The sequence below is a fragment of the Dermochelys coriacea genome, chromosome 4 (assembly GCF_009764565.3).
Source record: "Dermochelys coriacea isolate rDerCor1 chromosome 4, rDerCor1.pri.v4, whole genome shotgun sequence".
NCBI lineage: Eukaryota > Metazoa > Chordata > Testudines > Dermochelyidae > Dermochelys > Dermochelys coriacea.
Genome location: NC_050071.1, coordinates 92,032,497 through 92,044,793, shown reverse-complemented (window position 1 = coordinate 92,044,793; position 12,297 = coordinate 92,032,497). Strand labels below are relative to the sequence as shown.

The 12,297-nt window shown below is 37.9% G+C and overlaps 1 protein-coding gene across 5 annotated transcripts in view; it reads left to right on the top strand.

The window, feature by feature from the left end:
* KIT (KIT proto-oncogene, receptor tyrosine kinase) overlaps positions 1-12,297 on the top strand; it is an 81,192-nt gene that overhangs the window by 29,545 nt on the left and 39,350 nt on the right. For 2 of the 5 annotated variants that reach the window (XM_038399728.1, XM_043513804.1), the window contains exons 2-4: positions 1,516-1,764; positions 6,209-6,493; positions 10,104-10,240. In XM_038399728.1, coding sequence (XP_038255656.1) covers positions 1,516-1,764; positions 6,209-6,493; positions 10,104-10,240 — 671 coding nt within the window. The remainder of the gene's footprint in view (positions 1-1,515; positions 1,765-6,208; positions 6,494-10,103; positions 10,241-12,297) is intronic. The other 3 variants (XM_043513807.1, XM_043513806.1, XM_043513805.1) reach the window with 2 other exon arrangements.

The following is a 12,297-nucleotide window of genomic DNA, read 5'->3' as shown; positions in this document are numbered from 1 at the left end:
GCCATGAACATGGAGTATGGCTGTGCAGCGATGTTGTCTGCCTCTTTGTTGGAAGTGGACATGATTATATTTTAGGATACTTCGTACAAATTCTGCTATTTCTATATGTATGGATTGAAGATCTTCATATGGATTATGGAAAATGTTTATCTTTCTAGTTGAGCAGTGATAAATGCCTTTAATCAGCAATAACAGAGAGATATCAGTCCAGAAATCCAGCCTGCAAACAAGATAGTTAAAATCTGAAGGAGTTCTGACCTTTATTTTTTCCCTTATACTCTTCCATTGTTTTGGATTTCAGCAACAGGAGCATTTATCTAACTTGATCTTAATCCATTTATATACCCTTAAGAGCCACTAAAGATGAGAGATAAATTAATTAAGGCTGGAATATAATCGGGTCCAAACTAATTATAGAGTGTTTTGATTGAACTTGTGGCATTGTCCCTATTGGTAGGGAAATTCACCACATCAGAATTGTGTGTGTTTTTGAAAGAAAACTAATGGATGTTGTATCGCCAACTGCAGTATATTTCTACCAGTATACGTGCTGATTGGTCATCAAGTGTGGCTGAATTTTTTTAAATATATTTTAATGTATGGACAGTTATCATGAGATAAACAGATGGTCATTCACCTGACTAAATACATATTCTTAAGGGTGTCAGGGTAGGCATAGATTGCTGTCACGAGACCTCAGCATAATTTGCATAAATTTAATATGATATGTGTGGTTCAGACAGGTCAATCTGTCTGGGGGATAATAGTTTGCATAGCAGTACATTCTCAGGACCTTTTTTAAAGCTGCAATCAGGGTAGACCAGAGTATGTGCAGTGAAAGAGATGATACTTTTGTGACTTGAGGGGGCTTGCTCTACTGGAAGAAAACAGTTCCTCTAATGTTGCAAGCAACAGGAGGTGTAGGAATACCTGCATTATATTGAGTACTTCTATAAGAGGTTACACATTAGTATTTCATCAAAGAAAATAAATGTATTGTAAACTTTACACTGAAGCCATATATATTCATGCAGAATAGATGTAGTTGCAGTTCCTATTGCAAAGCAGATAAAACATAATTATAAATATTGGGCAAAGAGAGTTTAAATCTTGACAACACTCAATTAAAAATACCATCAGAGGTCATCTTTTGGCTCTTGAAACCAAATCATGGTAGAATCGAGTTTACAAATGTACTTTCATGTTAAAATTGTTTGCTCTGTCCCTATTGACAAGCCAAACCATGACAGAAACTGTTTTAGCTGGAACTAGTTTCCAAACTATTTATTTAACCCAGTTTCCATCTGCAGTGGCTGTAAGCTCTGTGCATATGGGCCGGGGTCTTTAGTTATGAGCTGTCTACAGAAACTTGTAGAATTAATGAAGTGTAATACTTCGTATTTTTTTAAGGCACAAAATCTAAAATTATACTTAAATGATCAGGTAAATATTTTCATTTGTTAAAACAAGACAAATAAATATAGCAATGTATACTGCATTTTGTCTCTCTGCCAGGTGGCACAATACCTTCTATTACTCCAGAAAAATCTTCCCTAGTTGTGAATAGCGGACAAGAAGTAAGACTGAGATGCAACGATGATGGTCCAGTGACTTGGGATTTTCAGAACTCAGACTCTTCAGGAAAACCAAGACATTTCAATAATAAGGAGTGGTACATAAAAAATGCATCAGCCAAAGACACAGGCAGATACATATGCAAAAACAAAGAGAGTTTGAACACCTCTATTTATGTTTTTGTTAAAGGTAAATTTGTATATGTATTTTTTCCCCTCTTCCCTTCCAAAGCACATAATTAGAGTCTGGCGTGTCCCTTTGCGTATCAGTACTCGGAAACTGTAGTAAAGCTGTTTAAATTGTATTCCAAATTCATGAGGAATCCATGGCCAGAGATGGGACGCTAGATAGGTCGGGCTCGGAGTTACTACAGTCTGTAAATCATGATTTGAGGACTGCAGTAACTCAGCCGAAGGTTATGAGTCTATTACAGGAGTGGATGGGTGAGGTTCTGTGGCTTGGCACGTGCAGGAGGTCGGACAATGATCCTTTCTGATACACTACAGTCATAGACTTGGATTGTCTGGTAAGCTCAGGTGAAGAAAAGACTTAAGCCAAAAAAAAATAATAATAACAATAATTAGTCCTAGCAGGAACTTAATATATTTAAAATAACGCAACATATTTCAGCAATGTTCAGTAGCGCCAGGGGATGAGAAATGGTGTAACACATACAGGGAGAAGTTAGGTATTTACATTAGACGATGCTTGCTAGTGTCATTGTAGTCACAAGAAGTTTTTGGTAGCATTTCCATATAAATCTTCACTGTTATGTGCAAAAACTTGGCTTCTGGAAGGAGAATTTGGATACCATTTTAAAAAAATGAACTAAAATCGTTTGGGTGGGTTGTACCTTATTTCTTCCTTAATTTTATTTTTTGTAGAATTTTAAAAGTTGTTATTCTTTACATCCACTAGTCTGTAGTCACTAAAGGTTTGACCCCACCCTCTGACTTACTGAGGCAGTTTGTTACAAATGTTAGTACCTAAACACTCCTTTGTATAAGCCAGTGGGTCACAAAGAATCATCTTGCATGCAGCCTCTGTTTTAGTTCAGGCAGTTCTGAGTAACTCTTGTACACCTTTCAATAGTGGGTACCTGCCTATCTTGTGATACTTTTTCTTGGACTGCGATTGCCTTCTACCCACCTCTGTCTTTTCCTCTGGTTTTCCTCCCTTATGTGATCTGTTGGATTCTGACAGATGGCCTCACTGGCTCTCAGCCAACTTTGCCAATTTACGTGTCTCAAGTGGGCTGACTCCGCTGATTTCGAGGGCAACCCCATTCTCTTGCCTGAGCCCATGTGGCTCAGGCTGCCCTCTTTTCCTGTTGGTGGGGTTTTTTTGTGTTTGTGTGTGGCCTTTTCTATTGCAACTAGTGTTTCTCTTTCTCCACCTCCAGCCAGCAGTCCTTGGGAGAGGTGAGGGAAGTTGCTTAGGGGCCTGGTAATCCTTCTGGAACTGCTCCACAAGGACAGAGGAGCCAGCATAGCCTGGCAGGGGATTTTCTCCAATTGGAATATTCTCAAAGGTAGTCTATGTGGCCCTGTGGCGTTTCTGAAGAAATCCAAAACTACCAAGTCCTCAGAACAACCATCCTTCTTTCATGGATAAATTTCTTCCTCTTCTTCACTTCACAATTCCAGGACAAGGCCTAACCATCCAGCTGACCTGACCAAAAAGCTAACCTAAAACTCTGGAACCCCCCTTCCCATGAAATGCATGTAGACTTTGTGAGAACATACTATGTTGGGTTCCTTTAGACCTTATGACCTGTGTATGAACAGATCTATTCTTCATTCCACCCACTCGCAATCTGCCTTGAAACCATCAGCTGTCTGAGACCAAGAGCTCAGTGGTAGTGCTGGACTTTGCTATCTCTCCAGTTCCGTACCAGCTTTCTCCCTACCATCTTATCCATCCAGTAACCTGGAATCCCTGGAGGCCATTCAAATGTTCTCTAGCACTGGGGACATTCTCTTGTTTCTTCCTCAGAGCAAGTCATACTTTTGTTTCTCTTGATCATGATAAATGAAGTCAGACATGCCAATACCAGTATGTGATGGACACATTGGAGCTTTATCTATCACACAGATTTTCTTAAACCTCATAGTAGCCATCATAACCAACTTTGATGAGGAAGGCATTCATATTTCCCATTACAAGAATAACCTTCTAGTGGGATATTATTCACTTCAGAATGAAAGATAACAAACCAGTGCTGTAAAATGAACATGGTTTTGCAATGAATTATCGGAGAAGCTTTCTGGCCATCACACAAGACTTGGTTAATCACTTTGTCAAATTCCTAACTCACCCGGGACAAATAGGCTTCTGGAGCTAAAACAAATATTTTTTCAAGCCATGTCATGTTCCTGCAGCGTCGTGTGGCATGCCCTTCAAATCCTGGGCTTGATGATATCCTATGCAGACATCAGGACAGTACAGAGCATTCAGCTCTACATGAAACACTATCAGGCTTTCCTTTTACACAGTTAGAATGCATAGGAGAACATGAACAATGTGGTAATGTCTCCAAAAAAGTCCTCTGTTTGCTACAATGGTGGATATCGACATCACAATTTCACCATCAGGATTTCTATAGCTGCTATTCCAGCCTTCAAAGACAGATGGTAATATATACTAATCATCAGTCTTTCAGAGCTTGGGTCATTCATGCTCTTTATTCTTTGATCAGAAATCATGCAGTGTAGATAGACAACAGGACAATGACCACCTATTTAAACATGCAGAAGCAGGGAACTTGCAACTCCATTGTCTAGATGGAGGCAATTATTAACCCCTTCTAGGTAAATAAAATGGAGGACAATCATCTCAGACACTTTTATATAAAAGGCAAGCTGGGTGAATACAATTTATAAGCAACTCATTTTGTGTTGGAGGAGCAGGAGTATTGCCCAAGATGTCGGTGGGGTGAGGTGGGGGAATGAGGAAAGTATATGTGTAATCCTTTTAGAGGTCTTCATTCCCTTAGACAAATTGATTTGTGCCATCCAATGTTTCCCTCCCCGTTTCCAGAATGATCTAGGAAGATTGTACAGGATCAAGCCTTGGTAATTCTGCTCACTTCCACCCTGGCTTTGACACCAATTCCAGCTATCTGTGAACCAGCTGTTACTTCACTTATCACACACTCAAGGACCTCTTTTTCCTAGGGAACCCTCGTGCACCTGAACCCATCCATGATGAAGTTAAGTAGGAGGAAACTTATTGCTTAAGCCTTTGCCAGCATGAATTATTCTTGAGTTCGTTCAGATTGTCTTCTGGTTTTGGAGGGATTCAGTGCTTCTGTGTATGCTATCATCTTATTTGGAAGCCATTAAACTCTTGGTGCAAGACATTAAGCCTACAGTAAGGGTCTTGGCCTGAGCTGCTTTTGCATTCAATTTTGGGGGGTTTCTGCCACTTGAAAAGAAGCACAGTTAATGCTATGTCTTCATATTGCAACTAGGCCAGTGGGCTCAATGTAACTTTATCCTTCCACAGAATGTTGCAGATTAGATGTTCTGTCCTCAGCTGACTCCCATCTCTGACTGCAAAGTTCTCTAGGCTACAGTTCTTTAAAGTATACAGTATAAGTAAAGCTTAAAAGCTTAAAATGTGCTATTCATTCTTGTTTTGGTTAAACAATATGCTATGCTCTTGTTTTCTTCTTCCTATCCTCATTGTGGGTCTCTATTTTCTGGTGCTAGTTCTTAAGTTCTTGTAGTGATTTCAGGATAGTGGATGTATAAGATATATGAAGACCAACTTTAATAAAAGGAGCAAAACTTGTTCTAATTCTACTCCTCCAATGTAAACTATAGCCTGGGGCATCAATAAACTTTGACAGTCATTGTGAAATCTCTTAATTTTTTGGTTTTCAATATTGTTGGACAAATTATTAGTATTTTAAAATTAGCAGCTAGCATGGACTTCAACTTTGGTTATAAAAATACTTAATAGATTAGATATTACTGTACTGTAGATTGACTGACATGACAAATTGTAAGCAGTCATACAGAATAACTACATCATAATTTTTCAATACTATGGATTAACCAGATGCTTATGTAAATACCCCCAATATTTTCAGGGAGAGAGAAGTTTTAACTTTGGTATTTTCTCTGGTAGCAATATGTGTTCATTTAGATTGTCTTTTTTAGAAGTGAAAATTATAATTGAGGTTACAGTTCAACTTTCACTTGATCATACATTTCTCAGAAATTCTCCTTCTGGGCATGAAACTCGATAGACTTGATCTCAGCTCATAGGTGATTTTTTTTAATAGTCTGAGCAAAATCTATTCTGGCATTTTTTGAGTTAGGCAAGAAGGAAATAATCATTTCCTCTCTTTAAAGATAAAAGAAAAAATAAGATTTTTTTTCCTGCACAAAACACTCAAGTGACTGAGTTTTAAAACTACTGTACCTCAGCATAGTGCACAGTCAGAAAATATGGATGTTTTCTAAAATTCTATTCGCAATGTTAACTTAATAAACTTGAATTGATACAGTATTCAGAATATTAGTAAAATGTATAATTTAATATATTCTTTGCGCAATCTGGCAGAGTTTGTTGTTTTGGAACCTTAACAATTCCTGACTTTTTAACACATTTGTTTTCTTTACAGATCCACATATCCTTTTCCTTGATGACTCTGACCCTTCAATCTATGTAAGAGAGGACAGTGATGCTCTTGTGGTGTGTCCAGTGACAGATCCAGATGTTTCAAATTTCACCTTGAAATTATGTGGTGGCAAACCATTCCCCAAGAATTTGACGTTTATTGCCAATCCCCAGAAAGGAATCATTATAAAAAATGTACAAAGATCATTTAAAGGGTGCTACCAATGCTTGGCAAAACAAAATGGAGTTGAGAAAACTTCAGAAAATAGATACCTGATTGTAAGGCCAGGTAAATGCACTTTTTTCCCCTCTGCATGCATATGAGCATTCATCTGAACAAAACAGATTGATGAACACTGCTGTGAATACTTTCCTAAGAAACACTAATGGATCTTGAACTTATCACTATTTTTCATAGAAAGGTTTGAGTTAATAATGCGAGTTTAGGATTTTTTTCATATAATAAAACAGAATACATTTTAAAATATAGTAATAAACTGGTGCTTGTTTGAGGTTTTGGTAGCTGGGTGGATAAGCTGCAGGGACTTCGGAGCTTGTTTCAGATCTGGAATTTGGTAGAGGGGTGTGTGTGTTTGTGTTTGAAGGGAGAAGGTGTCACATAGGGGTCAACAGTGGGGATCTTAGAAAGGTTTTGGCAAAACCTTTGCTGATTTTGGGTAGTTCTGTGGATTCTAAAGGAAATTTGGGGACCCAGGCTTTTCTGAGCCCTGCTCCAGTGCTGATACTCATCTTCGATGCTGGCTTTCTAATTCATTTGCTCTGTCAAAACTTACAGTATTCAGTAGATTTGGACAGGACTGTCCTGCTAAACCAGAAGACTAGGACATCTTATCACCTTACTGTTATCTGTATAATTGAAATTGGAAGAACTGATAATACATTTTGGTTAACAAAATATAGTAAGCTAACAAATACAGTTTCTCACAACTGAAGTAAGGTGTGTGGTGGGGGAAGGAGGGAATGGAACAATCTTCTTTTCTTCATGGGTGAAAAAAGGTAGGTATAGAAATCTTGTCCTCTAATTTTGAATGGGACATCACTGGTAAAGCTGCCATTTGTGACTGTTTACCTCTTATCTCCCTCTTGAATTTTAAGCCCATTTAGACAGATCTTTTATTTAACCTTCTAGTGACGTTGTATGTTAGCAAATTGTTGTAAATCAGTTTGGAGAGAAGGAAGTATAAGCCTAATTAATGAAAGCGCCTAAAATATATTAACAGTTGAGGTGCACCACATCTTTTAAAGGTTTAAATAGCTTGCCCAAGTTCACTCTCCAAATCTGTGGTAGAACCAGGAGTAGTAGAATCCAGAGCTCCTCCTATCAGACTGTCATTTTCACCACTGGAAAACACTTCCTCTTTTTTTGTACCATTATTTACATTATCCAAATGTAGTCCAGGAGTGGACAGTTCAATTCCACTGGCATAAAAGTCAAATATGAAAAGTTCTATATAAGAGCTAGGTATTCTATCAACAATAAGGGGGAAGAAATACAAGTCAAAATTGGGAAAGAACAGGTGAAAGAATATTTAGATAAGTCAGATGTATTCAAGTTGGCAGCATCTGGTGAGATTCACCATAGTGTTCTTAAAGAACTAGCTGAAGCAATCTTGGAATTGTTAGCAATTATTTTTGAGAGCTCATGTAAGATTGGTAAGGTCCCAGAGGACTGTAGAAGGTCAAACATACTACCTACCTTTCAAAAGGGGAACAAAAAGGATCCAGGAATTTTAGAGTTTGATAATTGGAAACATACTGGAACAAATTATTAAACAATCAGTTTATAAGCACCCAGATGATAATAGAATTATATGGAATAGCCAACATGAATTTACCAAGAACAAATCATGCCAAACCAAACCAATTTCCTTCTTTGATAGGATTACTGGTCTAGTGGATGGGGGGAAGCAGTAGACGTGATATATCTTGTTTTTTAGTAAAGCTTTTCACACAGTTCCACATGACATTCTCATAAGCAAACTGGTGCAGAATTGGTTGAAAGACCATACTCCAAGAATAGTTATCAATGGTTCTCTGTCAAACTGTGGAGGACCTACCTAATCAGGTCCCACAGTGGTCTGTCCTGGGTCCGTTACCATTCAGTATTTTCATTAATGACTTGGGTAATGAGGTGGAGAATATTCCTATAAAATTTTCAGATGACAACATGCTGGGAGGGGCTACAAGCACTTTGGAGGACAGGATTAGAATTCAGAATGACCTGACAAATCAATGAATTGGTCTGAAATCATCAAGATGAAATTCAATAAAAACAAGTGTAAATTACTACACTTTGGAAGGAAAAATCAAAGGCACAGCTGCAAAATGGGAAATAACTGGCTAGGTGATGTACTACTGAAAACGATCTGGGGTTTATGGTGGATCTCAAATTGAGTATGAGTCAAATATGTGATGTAGTTGCCAAAAAGGCTAGTATCATTCTGGGGTATATTAACAGGCATATCATACGTAAGCCACAGGAGGCAATCGTCCAACTCTACTTGGCATTGTTGAGGCCTCAGCTGGTATATTGTGTCCACATCTTAAGAAAGATGTGGACAAATTGGAGAGAGTCCAGAGTAGAGCAACGACAATGATCAAAGATTTAGAAAACCTGACCTATCAGTAAAGGTTTAAAAACCGGGCATATTTAGTCTTGAGAAAAGAAGACTAAGCTGGGACCTGATAAGTTTTCAAAATATGTTAAGGGCTGTTATAAAGAGGATGGTGATCAATTGTACTCCATGTCCTCTGAAGGTAGGACATGAATTAAAGGGCTTATTGGGAGCAAGAGAAATTTAGGTTAAATAATTGGAAAAATTTCTAACTATAAGGATAGTTAATCTTTGGAATAGGCTTGTAAGGTAGACTGTGGAATCCCTCACATTAGAGATATTTAAGAATAGGTTGGACCAACACCTATCAGGGACAGTCTAGGTATACTTGGTTCTGCATCTGCACAGAGGGTTGGATTAGAAGACTTCTCATGGTCCCTTCCACCCCTATATTTCTATGATTCTGTTATTATTTATTATTATACTATAGTACAAGAGACAATTTAGAGGAAGGATTGAGGGAAAATGTTGAAGCAACAAAAAAAAAGAAAATTAAAGGAGGAAATTGAAAAGCTTTTGATATTATAGATAAATACATAGGTACTCGATCCTCAGATAGTGTAAATTGTCATTACTTGATTGAGTTCATCAGAACTACACCAACTTAAAACAGCTGTGTATCTAGCCTACGAAGTCAGTAACACATCACCAAAGCCATCTCAGTTGGCAACCTTGTCAGTCTTGATGGAGACCTACATTCTCCCCTTTGTGATCATCTATCTCAGGCAGAGTTAAGGCCCATTGGCAGGGTGGTGTGGAAAAATCAAGCACTGTCATTCCCTGTGCAGTTCCTATCCTTTGTCTAAGTGGAGAACTTTTATCTTCTAGGGCATTCAGTTAGACATTTTACAAGAGCACTAAATTCATGTAGACATTTTATATTTAAGAAATTGCATTTAATTTCAACATGCAATTCCATAGTGACCTAATTCTAACTGGTTTTAGTTGTAGAATTCAGCAGGTTCATCATTGTCATAGAATGAGTTACCTGATTGATAGTTAAATACTATCCACGTTTATCCATGTGACTTGCATTTATCCATGTGACTTGAGTAGATCTAAGTGTTTCCTAACTTTAAGTATAGTTTAAAAGGGGACAAAATGGAAATATACTTAGCATGAAAACACTAGTCTAATATATTACAGAGATTTGAATGCCGCTAAGAAGTCTGAATTTTGTTGGAAGGTTAATGACTGTTGATTTTTATCCCTCTTGGAAGCTCTGAATGTAATGAAAAGTAATGCACTTAAATTTTTTTCCAGTTCACAAAACCCTCCCTGTTATCACCTTATCCAAACCCAGCCAGCTTCTCAAAGAAGGGGAAGAATTTGAAGTTACATGCACAATAAGAGATGTAGATAGTTCGTTGACAGCTAATTGGATTCCTCAAAATAACACGGTGAGATCATTTAAGTTTTAAAACACAGTCTAAAAACCAACAGGACCTTAGAAAGGCATTTATGTCCGTATTCCTTGAAAATAAAACTTCTGCAAAGATATGTATATGTTTATCTCAAGTAAGTAACATTTGGCCAATTTCAGTTTACCTCAGTTCCTTACCTACGGCAGGACTGTGACTTGTCCTTACAACACTATGCATGCCAAAGATGGGGCACCAGGCACACTCCTGCTTTTTTGTGTGGGCTACGTGCATCATTGATCACAGCCCGGGGAGAGAGCAGCTTCCAGATATCCAGTGTTTTCAAACCTGGGTACCTGAGGTTAGGCTCTTAAATCTGAAGATCAGCCTATATTGGCATACCTAAATACAGAACTACTGAGCACCCACAAATCCCTTTGATCTCAATGGGAGCAGCAAGATCCCAGCAGCATTGAAGAGTTTGGCCATAGTTTATAAAAGTACCCAAACTGGTTGTTGTTGGTAATAAGACCGACTAATACTCCTGCAGCATACAATCCCATGTTAATTGTTAAGTCTTTTATTGTTAATGGTAGTGACTGGAATACATAATTTGCTGTTCATGTGTGTATAGAAAAAAAGCTTCTGTGATAGTGTAATGATAGATAAATCATACAACCTCAGGCCTGGATAGTGACTCTCTAGGGTCTATGCCATTCCTAACTAATCCATTGATGCTGGCAGAGTTTCTTTCACTAAGTGCATATCTATTGGGAAATCCCAGCTCACAGCTTCAAGAGTTAAAGCCTAAATAACATGCAGGCAGTATGGTACTTACAGATGGGGCTTTTGGTTCCCTGCCGAGGTTAACTATAAATCTTGCATTTGAGCACTTTTATTTTCTTGTTTGATTGCAGTAAGGTCAGGACCTTTTCTTGACCACATTTTTTCATGCTTGTTGGTTTACATTTTTATGAAGAAAAATCCACAAGAAAAATATTTTGGACCAAATAAGTTTGACCTTTCAGTCTTGTTTGTTAAATATCAGGGGAAGCAATCATTTAAATATTGACTGTCAAGTTAAATTTTGTATTGGAATGGCTAGAATACATAACATTAATGAGTTTAAATAGAGGCAGAATTGCATATTGGCCTGAATAAGTCAAAGTAAAAAAAGTTCATTGCTTCCCTAGTTCACTAGTAGTAGTAGTTGTTGCTGCTTTTGAAAAATCAGTAGAAGGTCTGTTTTTAACAACCACTTCCAGACTTAACGTATAAAATATTAATGATAAAGAGGCCAAAAGTCATAACTGTGTTAAATGGATGAAACACCTGGAAATCTCTAGCACCTTTCCTAATGAAAACATTTTCATTAGAACATCTAAAAAAAAATTCAACACTATGCTTTGATCTAATTTGAAATGACAAGTCATCCCAATTTAATAGTAGATATGCCACAAAAAACTAAAAGCACTTACTACTCAACCATGTCATAAGATCCCACCTAAAATCTTTCTTCAACTCCCAGGCTTACCCCCTAGACAGAAACCACAACATATTAAGTGTTTGAGAAAAAAATGGCTTTCCAGTTTGCCCAGAAGGTTAAGAAATCCAGATGCCTGCTGATCAAAGAGGGAAATGTATCCCAAAGCTAAGAACCCCTACTGGCAGCGCCCTGTTCTGTGTGTTGAGAGAGCTCCATGCTGCTCAGCTGTGATAGAAAGACGCAAGAAAGAAGTGGTGTCTCTTCTCAAGCTCTATGAGGACTTGGCAGTTTAAAATTGGCACCTTAAACTCTACCTGGAACTTTACTGAGAGCCAGAGCAACTCTTGCAGTAATGTTTTTTTACATGCTGTTTGACTTATGCACCAACTGTCAGTCCAGCAGCCACATTCTGTACTAGCTTCACCTTCCAAGCAATGTCAAAGTGAAATCCAATGCGGAGGTCTCATCTAGTTTCCACACAAAAGAACTAGAAACGCTATTTTTATGGAAGGTTTCAGAGTAGCAGCCGTGTTAGTCTGTATTCGCAAAAAGAAAACGATTACTTGTGGCACCTTAGAGATAACAAATTTATTTGAGTATAAGCTTTCGT